The following is a 12,169-nucleotide window of genomic DNA, read 5'->3' on the forward strand; positions in this document are numbered from 1 at the left end:
TAAGTAACCCATACCTTCACAGAAGACAAAAATCGGGGGAAAATTTTTTTGAGACTTTTTTAGTAGAAATCTGAAATACGTTAAAGACAAGAGAGAGCAACAAAGGCTGGTGAAAGGAGTAAGCTATCAGTAATAATTAAGTGACTGCCCTTTAGTGGAGCTTATTCTTCACTTTAGAAATGCTGGTCCAGGCATTGGGATATAGACATTAGGCTAAGAAGCAAAGTTGTGAATAAATACCCCAATAATTTATAGGTACCTGTAGAGACAGGGAACTTCTGCACTCAAAATACAAAGTGCATACCTACAGTTAGCCTGCCTGACTATATATCCCCCTTTCCACTGTATTCACAACTGAGGAAGCTAGGACCTTGCAATCAGACTCAAGAAAAGCATTCTAGCTACTAACATTCTTCAGTCTGGGCTCATTGATATATATATATATGTATGTATGTATTTATGTATGCTGGTACCCAAGAAACTCTGAAACCTGAAAATAAAATACCATGAAAAAGAAGCACAAGGCCTGACATATGAAAATTTTTTATTAATGCCCCCAAATACAATAAGAAGTAATTATGAAAGAAGAAGAGAGTTCTTAGAAATTAACATGATTTTCAAAATGTGGGGGAAAGGTGGATCATTAAATGACCTGAATTGACATAACCAAGGATTGGCTATAGATGAAGGGATTTTTTTTCCAGGAAGGAAAAAATTTTTTCCAAAGGAGGAAAGAAATTAAAAGTATGAGAGAGAAATTAAGAAATAGGGGGTACAGATTAAGACATTTTATTATGTTACCTAGTAGAAACTCTAAAGAAAACAGAGAATGAAGTAGGGGGAAACTAAACAAAGGATATGTAGTTTAAATGTTTGCTACCTTTGTATCCTATATGCAAAGTATTACTTGAGGAAATTTTTTAGCAAAGTGAAAAATTGATGCAATAACAGGAAAATAAGAAATATAAGAAATATTGGTGAACAAATAAGTCTAGGAATCAAGCTAAACAATATGGCTGTTATGCTTAAGGCAAATAAAATTTTTAAATTTTGGTGATCATGGTGATGGAAAAAACAAGTTAGGAAAAAAACTCTGCAGGAAGCACATATTAAAAAAAAATGTCATTAGTCGAGCACAGGGGAAGCAAATGCCAACATCTGTAATCTCAATAAATGTAAATGGACTAACATGCTTTATTTAAAAGGCAGGTTATCATATAGGGTTGAAATAAAGAGATTAAATGTTTACAAATATACCTTAATCAAAAATTTAACACAGAAAGTGAACTGGATAAATACTGGATGTAATTAACAAATGCTTATAAAAAGCTGAAGTGGCAATGTCATATATAAGTCCAGAATTCAGAACTAAAAGGGACAGGGAGGATATGTATAGAAGATATAATCTGCCAAAAATATAATTGTGAACTTTTTATACCTATTCTATAGATATGGTTAAGTATGTCAAGCATAAACTCAAGTTTACTCAGCATTTTTTTAAATTTTGGTGAAACAGTTTACCATTTTAGCTACTAGTAAGTGTACTTGTTCATTGGCGTTAAGTACATTCACATGGATGTCCAGGTGTCACTACCCTCAATCTCTAGAACTTTTTCTAAATCTTCCCTATATTGAAACTCTGTTACCCACTAAATAGTAACTCCATTTCAGCATAGGCTTAGTAGCCTATTTAGGGAAAAAAAAAAACAAAAAAACTATTGGTTTTTCTATTTTCTGCTAATTTTCATTTTTGATACCAGGTTGTGTGCCGTACTTGTGCCTGTCTCTGTTGGAATGATGTTACTGATAGTCTAGAGATATTTTCCTAGGATATGTGATTTAGAAAGTTTGACTATATCTGGCTGCAAACCTTTCCCCATCTTCTTTCTGAACAGAGATGCTAATCAGTATTATCTACTCTGGCCTTGACAAAAAACATTGGGAAACTGTGGATGTTGAGTGTGCATGAGTGTCTACATAGTTTCCTGAGGCATTTCAGAAAACAGAACGTGAGATTTAAAATGCAAGGGATTCCCACCAACAGTGTAAGAGGGTTCCCTTTTCTCCACACCCTCTCCAGCATTTATTGCTTGTAGAGTTTTGGATCGCAGCCATTCTGACTGGCGTGAAATGGTACCTCATTGTGGTTTTGATTTGCATTTCTCTGATAATGAGTGATGTTGAGCATCTTTTCATGTGTTTGTTAGCCATCTGTATGTCTTTTTTGGAGAAATGTCTTATTTAGTTCTTTGGCCCATTTTTTGATTGGGTCATTTATTTTTCTGGAATTGAGCTGTTGGTGGGAATGCAAACTAGTACAGCCACTATGGAGAACAGTGTGGAGATTCCTTAAAAAACTGGAAATAGAACTGCCTTATGATCCAGCAATCCCACTGCTGGGCATACACACTGAAGAAACCAGAATTGAAAGAGACACATGTACCCCAGTGTTCATCACAGCACTGTTTATAATAGCCAGGACATGGAAGCAACCTAGATGTCCGTCAGCAGATGAATGGATAAGAAAGCTGTGGTACATATATACAATGGAGTATTACTCAGCCATTAAAAAGAATACATTTGAATCAGTTCTAATGAGGTGGATGAAACTGGAGCCCATTATACAGAGTGAAGTAAGCCAGAAAGAAAAACACCAATTCAGTATACTAACACATATATATGGAATTTAGAAAGATGGTAACAATAACCTTGTATACGAGACAGCAAAAGAGACACTGATGTATAGAACAGTCTTTTGGACTCTGTGGGAGAGGGAGAGGGTAGGATGATTTAGGTGAATGGCATTGAAACATGTATAATATCATATATGAAACGAGTTGCCAGTCCAGATTCGATGCACAGTACTGGATGCGTGGGGCTGGTGCACTGGGATGACCCAGAGGGATGGTATGGGGAGGGAGGAGGGAGGAGGGTTCAGGATGGGGAACACATGTGTACCTGTGGTGGATTCATTTTGATATATGGCAAAACCAATACAATATTGTAAAGTTAAAAAATAAAATAAAATTAAAAAAAATAAAATTAAATTAAATGGAAATGAAGTATAGAATTCAAGAGGTGAAATGAGGCAGAGCTTTAAATAGGTCATCAAAATTTACATAGAAGTTAAGCATAACGATAGAATTAGGAATGAAGAAGAAAAATAACTCACCTGCAAAATGTACCAAGATATCAGTAGATAACCATTAGGTCTACTAAGGTGACTTTCACATTTTCAGACCCCTCCTCATAATGTAAAACTATTTTCGCTCACAAATACAAGAACATATGACTGATATTTAAAATAGTATTTAACATTCTATGTGCTATACGCTCTTTTTTACTGTTTCCTTTTTTTAAAACTTTGATCTCAACACATTAAATTACATTAACAGCCAGTGAATAGGTTACAGTCCTAAAGTTTGAGAAATGCTGATCTAGAAGGTGGTTGTCATGAGACTCAAAGGTAGTAGAACTTTCATACAAGGATAGAGAAGTTAATTTTAAATAGCGGAAACTAGAACATGGACAACACCTCTACTTACCTTTTCTAAAAAACTTTTATATAAAGAGATTAATATTCTTCACAGTTCAGTGACTGACAAGCAGAAAAGAGTTGAGCATAAAATGTTTGATGAGGAACTTGAGAGCATTTGTTTACTGTGGGAACAAGGATTCCAAAGAAAATAGTCAAGTAATAAGCAGCAAAATGTGAAGGTGTGGTGAAATGACAGATTCATTGAATTAAGTGGAAATTAGAGGGGAAAAGCAGAGATATGGAGTAACTTACATTTTGACCTTTACCAAGAAAACAGAGATAAAAAGTAAGTCTGGTACCAATGTTTCAAATGAAATTATGGGAGAAAGTACTTGATTTTTTTTTTTTTTTAAGGTTGTTATAGAGAGAGACAAACCAAAAGTAATGAATAGTGGCATAAATCCAAATGTAACTTCAGGAATTCTGTTAACTAGTTGTCCTCTCAGTTTACTCATTAAAGATCATGCCGTTGGACTAGGAGATCCTAAACCTTACTATTATTTTAAAAAATTGATTGAGTCTATATATTGTATCCCCATTATCAGTAGTAGAAAGCATGTGTGTGTGTGTATTCTCTAAGTGGCTCTTGAAAACATTGTCAGCAGTTTCAATTATAAACAAAATGGCTGAATAACTCAGTATATTAGTAGTAGTTTCTTCATTAAATGTTCTTCAGTCACATTTGATTTATTTTTAGTTACATGAACATGCTGCCTACTTGGTGGACAGTTTGTGGGAGAGCTCTCAAGAACTGTTGAAAGACTGGGAATGTATGACAGAATTGCTATTAGAAGAACCTGTTCAAGGAGAGGAAGGTACAGTATTTTGATAAGTTGATTTACATATTGTTTTGGGTTGATATTAATAATCATACCATCCTGTATAAATGACTTCTTAAAAATGAGTATATGCAAGTATATCTGTGTATCTTTTTTTCAAAAAGAACAGTTTGTTTCCTGTAACAAGCAAAGGTGTCTTAATAGTATCTAACATCTTTCTATATTAGGACTACAATCATGCATGTCCTACAAGTTTTTAAAACCCTGTAAACATCATGGAGCATTCAAGGTTTTCTTTATGCTGATTTCAGCTACAAAATACTGATGTACTTAAAGTAAAAAGAAGAAAAATGGTTCATCCAGAGTCTTTTTGCTGTATATAAGTACTTGATCTTTCACATACCAGGTTTAATTAGACCACAATCATCCCATCTTTCGTTATATATATTTTTAACATTAAAATTAGGAAACCAACAATAAAGTCACTTACTTAGCTGTTCAAGAAATAGGGAGGGAACTTCCCTGGTGGTCCAGTGGCTAAGACTCCACACTCCCAGTGCAGGAGGCCTGGGTTTGATCCCTCATAAGGGAACAAGACCTCATATGCTGCACCTAAGAGTTCACATGCTGCAACTGAGACCCAGCACAGCCAAATAAATAAATATTAAGAAAAAGAAGAAATATGGAGAAATAATTGCTATACTGATAATTTCTGAAGTATGCATCTTAATGTTACACTTTGTGTAATAACATGAACAGCAGACTGGATATGTATACTTAATAAAACATTCATCTTCTAAAAGCTTATATGAATATTAGCTCTGTAAAGCTAGCAATGCCCCTTCTGTATAGCTTGTTTTTCAGTCTAGCCCAGAATATTGTTCAGTCAGTAAGTCATATCTGACTCTTCACAACCCTGTGGACTACAGCACCCCAGGCTTCCCTGTCCTTCATCATCTCCCGAAGTTTGCTCAAACTCATGTCATTGAGTTGGTGATGCTATATAACCATCTCATCCTCTGTCACCCCCTTCTCCTCCTGCCCTCAATCTTTCCCAGTATCAGGGTCTTTTCCAGTGAGTCCACTCGTTGAATCAGGTGGCCCAAGCTTTGGAGCTTCAGTTTCAGCTTTAGTCCTTCCAATGAATATTCAGGGCTGATTTCCTTTAGGATTGACTGGTTTGATCTCCCTGCTGTCCAAGGGACTCTCAAGAGTCTTCTCTAGTACCACAATTCAACAGCATCAGTTCTTCAGTGCTCAGCCTTTATAGTCCAACTCTCACATCCGTACATGACTACTGGAAAAACCATAGCTTTGACTAGACAGACCTTTGTCAGCAAATTGATGTCTGTGCTTTTTAATACACTGTCTAGGTTTGTCATAGCTTTTCTTCCAAGAAGCAAGCGTCTTATGATTTCATGGCTGCAGCCGCACCGCACTGATTTTGGAGTCTGTCACTGTTTCCATTGTTTCCCCATCTATTTGTCATGAAGTGATGGGACCAGTTGCCATGACCTTAGTTTTTGGAATGTTGAGTTTTAAGTCAGCTTTTTCACTCTCCACTTTCACTTTCATCAAGAGGCTCTTTAGTTCCTCTTCACTTTCTGCCATAAGGTTGGGGACATCTGGATATCTAAAGTTATTGATATTTTTCCTGACAATCTTGATTCCAGCTTGTGCTTCTTCCAGCCTGGCATTTCTCATGATGTACTCTGCATGTAAGTTAAATAAGCAGGGTGACGATATACAGCCTTGATGTGCTCCTTTCCTAATTTGAAACCAGTCCTTTGTTCCATGTCCAATTCTAACTGTTGCTTCTTGGCCTGCAAACAGGTTTCCCAGGAGGCAGGTAAGGTGGTCTGGTATCCCCATCTCTTGAAGAATTTTCCACAATTTGTTGTGATCCACATAGTCAAAGGATTTAGCATGGTCAGTGAAGCAGAAGTAAATGTTTTTCTGGAATTCCGTTGCTTTTTCTAGGATTCAGTGGATGTTGGATACTTCACCTTCTTGTATTTCTTTTTCTTTGGGATGGTTTTGGTCACTGCCTCCTGTACAGTGTTACAGTCCTCTGTCCATAGTTCTTCAGGCACTCTGCCTACCAGATCTAATCATTTGACTCTATTTGTTTCCTACGCTATATAATAATAAGAGATTTGATTTAAGTCATACCTGAATTGCCTAGTGGTTTTCCCCACAATAGTAGTTTAAAAAATGACTGTGTCATGTAATCTATATGAATTCCTAGAATGGAGATGATACCTTGATGTAAGTGAAGCTTGTAATGAACTTTAGAATTGAAAGAAACAGATTCAGATATCTGACTATCCTTTGTTACTTATATCGTCTTTTTTCTCTTCCTTAGATTACCTTTCTTTAAAACATAGATTCTTTTTCTTATTTTCTTAAATAGGTATTGTGAGTATAAATGAAATAGTTTACTATTGATTCTATTCTTTTTTTTTTTTTCCTACTTTTCTGTGTGGTTTAGCTGTCTGGTACATAAGAGCAGAATTAGCCATTACCTGCAATAGATTACCTATACTTAATAGTGACCATCCCTTAGTGTTGTTTCCAAGCAGTAATGCTAATTCTTAACCACCGGACCACCAGGAAAGTCCTTGGTATTGTTAACTTTTTACTCTCATTTAAATATATAAAACACAATCGCTTCTCGGCCTTTTGGCTAAGATCAAGTGTAAATATATAAAACATGTCATTCAGAAAATAATTACCATGACTGTTAGTCATCAGGGTGTTCTAGATGAATCTGCCTTCTTAAAATAACTATATGTTAGTATTAGATTTTCTTTGTGGTTTAAGTTTAGTTGACATTGGATTTAACTTTCAGCCAGTTGGTTTGGTTTGGTTTGACTTGGTTGGATTTTAACTAGAAAAGCAGATTGTAAAATGGGGGAAAATTTTTAAATCAACCACAATTTTAGGGTATGGTTGAATATGGAAAGGCAAGGCTGGAGAATTTATTCATAACAAGTGCAGAACTATTTTGAAATCCTGATTCAACTTTTTTTCATACATTTGTCCATATGCATGCTGTACAACATATAAGCTTTGGTATGGAATGACATCCAAATCAATATTCTGAGCTACTGTATTGCTGTATTTTATATAATAAAATGCCATAGTAACTTATTTTCTTAAGACTAATTAGAAGTTAAGTTGTACTTTAGGTAAGTGAAGTTTGATAGGTATTCTAGTGGGTGAAAATCTAGTTAGCAGTTGCAAATATAGGACTAAAATTTTTTTCAAAACAGTTATCAAAGACTACCAATAGAAGTTTAAATCATAACTGCTATATGTCCAAACAAAATTATCAGTAAAAAAGATAAAATGCACACCTGAGTGCATAGCAACACTATTTCCAGTAGCCAAGATGTAGAAACAACCTTAATGTTCATCAACAGATGAATGGATGAAAAAGATGTGCATATGTACAGTGGAATACTATGCAGCCATAAAAAAGAATGAATCTCATTTGCAGCTACACAGATGGACCTAGAGATTATCAGTCAGAAAGAAGACAAATACCTTATGATACCACTTATACGTGAAATCTAAAATATGACACACATGAACTTATCTGTGAAACAGAAATGGACTCACAGACATAGAGAACAGACTTGTGGTTGCTGATAGGGCAAGGGGTTGAATTGGGAATTTGGGACTAGCAGATGCAGACGACTGTATAAAGGTGAAGTCACTCAGTCGTGTCCAACTCTTTGCAACCCCATGGACTGTAGCCCACCAGGCTCCTCTGACCATGGGATTTTCCAGGCAAGAATACAGGAGTGGGTTGTCATTTCCTTCTCCAGGGGATCTTCCCAACCCAGGGATCAAACTCTGGTCTTCTACATTACAGGCAGACTCTTTACCATCTGAGCCACCAGGGAATCCCAAATGTATACAGAATGGATAAACAACAAGGTCCTATTGTATAGCACAGGGAACTGTTAATATATTCAATATCGTATAACAAACCATAATGGAAAAGAAAAATAATAATAAGTCACAACTTCTATAAGACTACTTTGCAGTGTTTTTAAGAGATGGTAGTTTGTGGGGATATATGTGTATTCTACAGCAAAATCAAATTGCTGGTTAAATTTTTTAGTGTAATGTGAAGGTCTAGATAACAGGTAATCAGGCAAAAACAGGGCCATAGCTAAGTTATTTAACTTCTCTGGGTCTTAGCTTCTTCATTTATTAAGAAAAGTCTTGTTGATTAGATAAACTTCTGTGGTCATGTAAGGTTAGAATTCTGTGATCCATTTGAGGCTAATGTAACGTGGATAAGTGGAATTCTTCAGGTAGTGAGTCATTAATTCCGTTATAATATGAACATGTTTGTTGACCACCTCTTATGTGGTGTTATACTAAGCATTGCGAGTGTAGTCTTAAGCAGAGACAGCTCACTGCCCATATGGAGCTTACATTTCAAGTGGGGATGGTAGACCAAAAGTAAGTGGTCAAAATAATTCAAAAGTTAGTAAGTACCTGTGATAGGTGATAACAATAATAAGGTGTCCATTGTTAGACTGAATCTCAAAAGGAGATTCTAAGGATGCCATCCATGAGCCAGGGATCTAAAGGATATAGGAGCTAGCCTTTAGAAGAAAACAGCTGTCTGGATAGAGGAAGTGGTAACTGCAGAGTGCCTATAGCATGAATGATATTGTTATATTCTAGAAGCTGCAATAGCTGGAGCACTGTGGGTCAGCAGTACTAGATGAGATAGAGGCAGAGGCCTGATGATGTAGAATATTTAAGTTCATAAGTGGATCTATTTAGTTTATTGTAAGTGTAATAGGCAAATTTGGCCTTGGAATACAGAATGAAGCAGGGCAAAGACTAACAGAGCTTTGCCAAGAAAATGCACTGGTCATAACAAACACCCTCTTCCAACAACACAAGAGAAGACTCTATACATGGACATCACCAGATGGTCAACACCGAAATCAGATTGATTATATTCTTTGCAGCCAAAGATGGAGAAGCTCTATACAGTCAGCAAAAACAAGACCAGGAGCTGACTGTGGCTCAGACCATGAACTCCTTATTGCCAAATTCAGACTTAAATTGAAGAAAGTAGGGAAAACCACTACACCATTCAGGTATGACCTAAATCAAATCCCTTATGATTATACAGTGGAAGTGAGAAATAGATTTAAGGGCCTAGATCTGATAGATAGAGTGCCTGATGAACTATGGAATGAGGTTCGTGACATTGTACAGGAGACAGGGATCAAGTCCATCCCCATGGAAAAGAAATGCAAAAAAGCAAAATGGCTCTCTGGGGAGACCTTAGAAATAGCTGTGAAAAGAAGAGAAGCGAAAGGCAAAGGAAAGAAGGAAAGATATAAACATCTGAATGCAGAGTTCCAAAGAATAGCAAGAAGAGATAAGAAAGCCTTCCTCAGGGATCAATGCAAAGAAATAGAGGAAAACAAGAGAATGGGAAAGACTAGGGATCTCTTCAAGAAAATCAGAGATACCAAAGGAGCATTTCATGCAAAGATGGGCTCGATAAAGGACAGAAATGGTATGGACCTAACAGAAGCAGAAGATATTAAGAAGAGCTGGCAAGAATACACAGAAGAACTGTACAAAAAAGATCTTCACAACCCAGATAATCATGATGGTGTGATCACTGACCTAGAGCCAGACATCCTGGAATGTGAAGTCAAGTGAGCCTTAGGAAGCATCACCATGAACAAAGCTAGTGGAGGTGATGGAATTCCAGTTGAGCTATTCCAAATCCTGAAAGATGATGTTGTGAAAGTGCTGCACTCAATATGCCAGCAAATTTGGAAAACTCAGCAGTGGCCGCAGGACTGGAAAAGGTCAGTTTTCATTCCAATCCCAAAGAAAGGCAATGCCAAAGAATGCTCAAACTACCGCACAATTGCACTCATCTCACACGCTAGTAATGTAATGCTCAAAGTTTTCCAAGCCAGGCTTCAGGAATATGTGAACTGTGAACTTGCTGATGTTCAAGCTGGTTTTAGAAAAGGCAGAGGAACCAGAGATCAAATTGCCAACATCCGCTGGATCATGGAAAAAGCAAGAGAGTTCCAGAAAAGCATCTATTTCTGCTTTATTGACTATGCCAAAGCCTTTGACTGTGTGGATCACAATAAACTGTGGAAAATTCTTCAAGAGATGGGAATACCAGACCACCTGATCTGCCTCTTGAGAAACCTATATGCAGATCAGGAAGCAACAGTTAGAACGGGACATGGAACAACAGACTGGTTCCAAATAGGAAAAGGAGTTCATCAAGGCTGTATATTGTCACCCTGTTTATTTAACTTATATGCAGAGTACATCATGAGAAACGCTGGACTGGAAGAAACACAAGCTGGAATCAAGATTGCCGGGAGAAATATCAATAACCTCAGACATGCAGATGACACCACCCTTATGGCAGAAAGTGAAGAGGAACTCAAAAGCCTCTTGATGAAAGTGAAAGTGGAGAGTGAAAAAGTTGGCTTAAAGCTCAACATTCAGAAAACGAAGATCATGGCATCCGGTCCCATCACTTCATGGGAAATAGATGGGGAAACAGTGGAAACAGTGTCAGACTTTATTTTTCTGGGCTCCAAAATCACTGCAGATGGTGACTGCAGCCATGAAATTAAAAGACGCTTACTCCTTGGAAGTGAAGTTATGACCAACCTAGATAGCATATTCAAAAGCAGAGACATTACTTTGCCAACAAAGGTCCGTCTAGTCAAGGCTATGGTTTTTCCTGTGGTCATGTATGGATGTGAGAGTTGGACCGTGAAGAAGGCTGAGCGCCAAAGAATTGATGCTTTTGAACTGTGGTGTTGGAGAAGACTCTTGAGAGTCCCTTGGACTGCAAGGAGATCCAATCAGTCCATTCTGAAGGAGATCAGCCCTGGGATTTCTTTGGAAGGAATGATGCTAAAGCTGAAACTCCAGTACTTTGGCCACCTCATGTGAAGAGTTGACTCATTGGAAGAGACTCTGATGCTGGGAGGGATTGGGGGCAAGAGGAGAAGGGGACGACAGAGGATGAGATGGCTAGATGGTATCACTGACTCAATGGACGTGTGTCTGGGTGAACTCCGGGAGTTGATGATGGACAGGGAGGCCTGGCGTGCTGCGATTCATGGGGTCTCAAAGAGTCGGACACGACTGAGCGACTGATCTGATCTAAAGTGTAATAGAAAGCCATTGAAAGATTTTAAACAGAAAAGTGATTTAATCACATTCATATTTTAAGAAAAATGTTTTTTGTCAACATTTTTGGAATAGGCAGAAGATCAGTTAGATAACTGTTGCAGTGGTCTCTATGGGAAATGATAATAAAACAAAAGATGAAGATAAAGTATAGAAACAAAAAGCCCATGTGAGTTTTTAAAATTGTGGATAGGAAGGGGACAAAAGAAGGAAGAACAAGGGTGAGAGCAAGCTATATAAAAAGGATGGTAAGAGATAACTGTACACTATAGAAGGCCCAGTAAAAAGGGTGTTCAAGAGAGCTGTGGTTAATAATATCAAATATTGCAAAGGAGGAGAAAAAGGACTGTGCGAAGACCATCAGCTTTAAGTGAAGATTTAGGTCATCCGTGACTTTCTAGTGTTTCTTTTCAGTGTTATTAAGGAGAAAAGCCAGAGTTTAAGGTGATAAGGTTGAAATTGAGATGATATGTAAAAAGGTTTCTGAAAACTTAAAAAGTTGTGTAGTTATTTGATAATTCATAGAGCAAACAGCACCCATTCCTTTCTGCCATTGTGGCTGTTTGGTTCTCAACTGTGGCTTAAGGCTTGCTTGTTTTCACTTGTAAATTTCAATTGTTTTGAGTTT

The 12,169-nt window shown here is 37.1% G+C and overlaps 1 protein-coding gene across 3 annotated transcripts in view; it reads left to right on the forward strand.

Annotated features, from left to right (window-relative positions):
• Positions 1 to 12,169, forward strand: part of STAG1 (stromal antigen 1) — a 507,863-nt gene that overhangs the window by 420,676 nt on the left and 75,018 nt on the right. For all 3 annotated transcript variants that reach the window (XM_025291338.2, XM_044946850.1, XM_025291345.2), the window contains one exon: positions 4,236 to 4,353. In XM_025291338.2, the coding sequence (XP_025147123.1) occupies positions 4,236 to 4,353 (118 nt within the window). The remainder of the gene's footprint in view (positions 1 to 4,235; positions 4,354 to 12,169) is intronic.

Source organism: Bubalus bubalis, chromosome 1 (assembly GCF_019923935.1).
Source record: "Bubalus bubalis isolate 160015118507 breed Murrah chromosome 1, NDDB_SH_1, whole genome shotgun sequence".
In the NCBI taxonomy this organism is placed as follows: domain Eukaryota; kingdom Metazoa; phylum Chordata; class Mammalia; order Artiodactyla; family Bovidae; genus Bubalus; species Bubalus bubalis.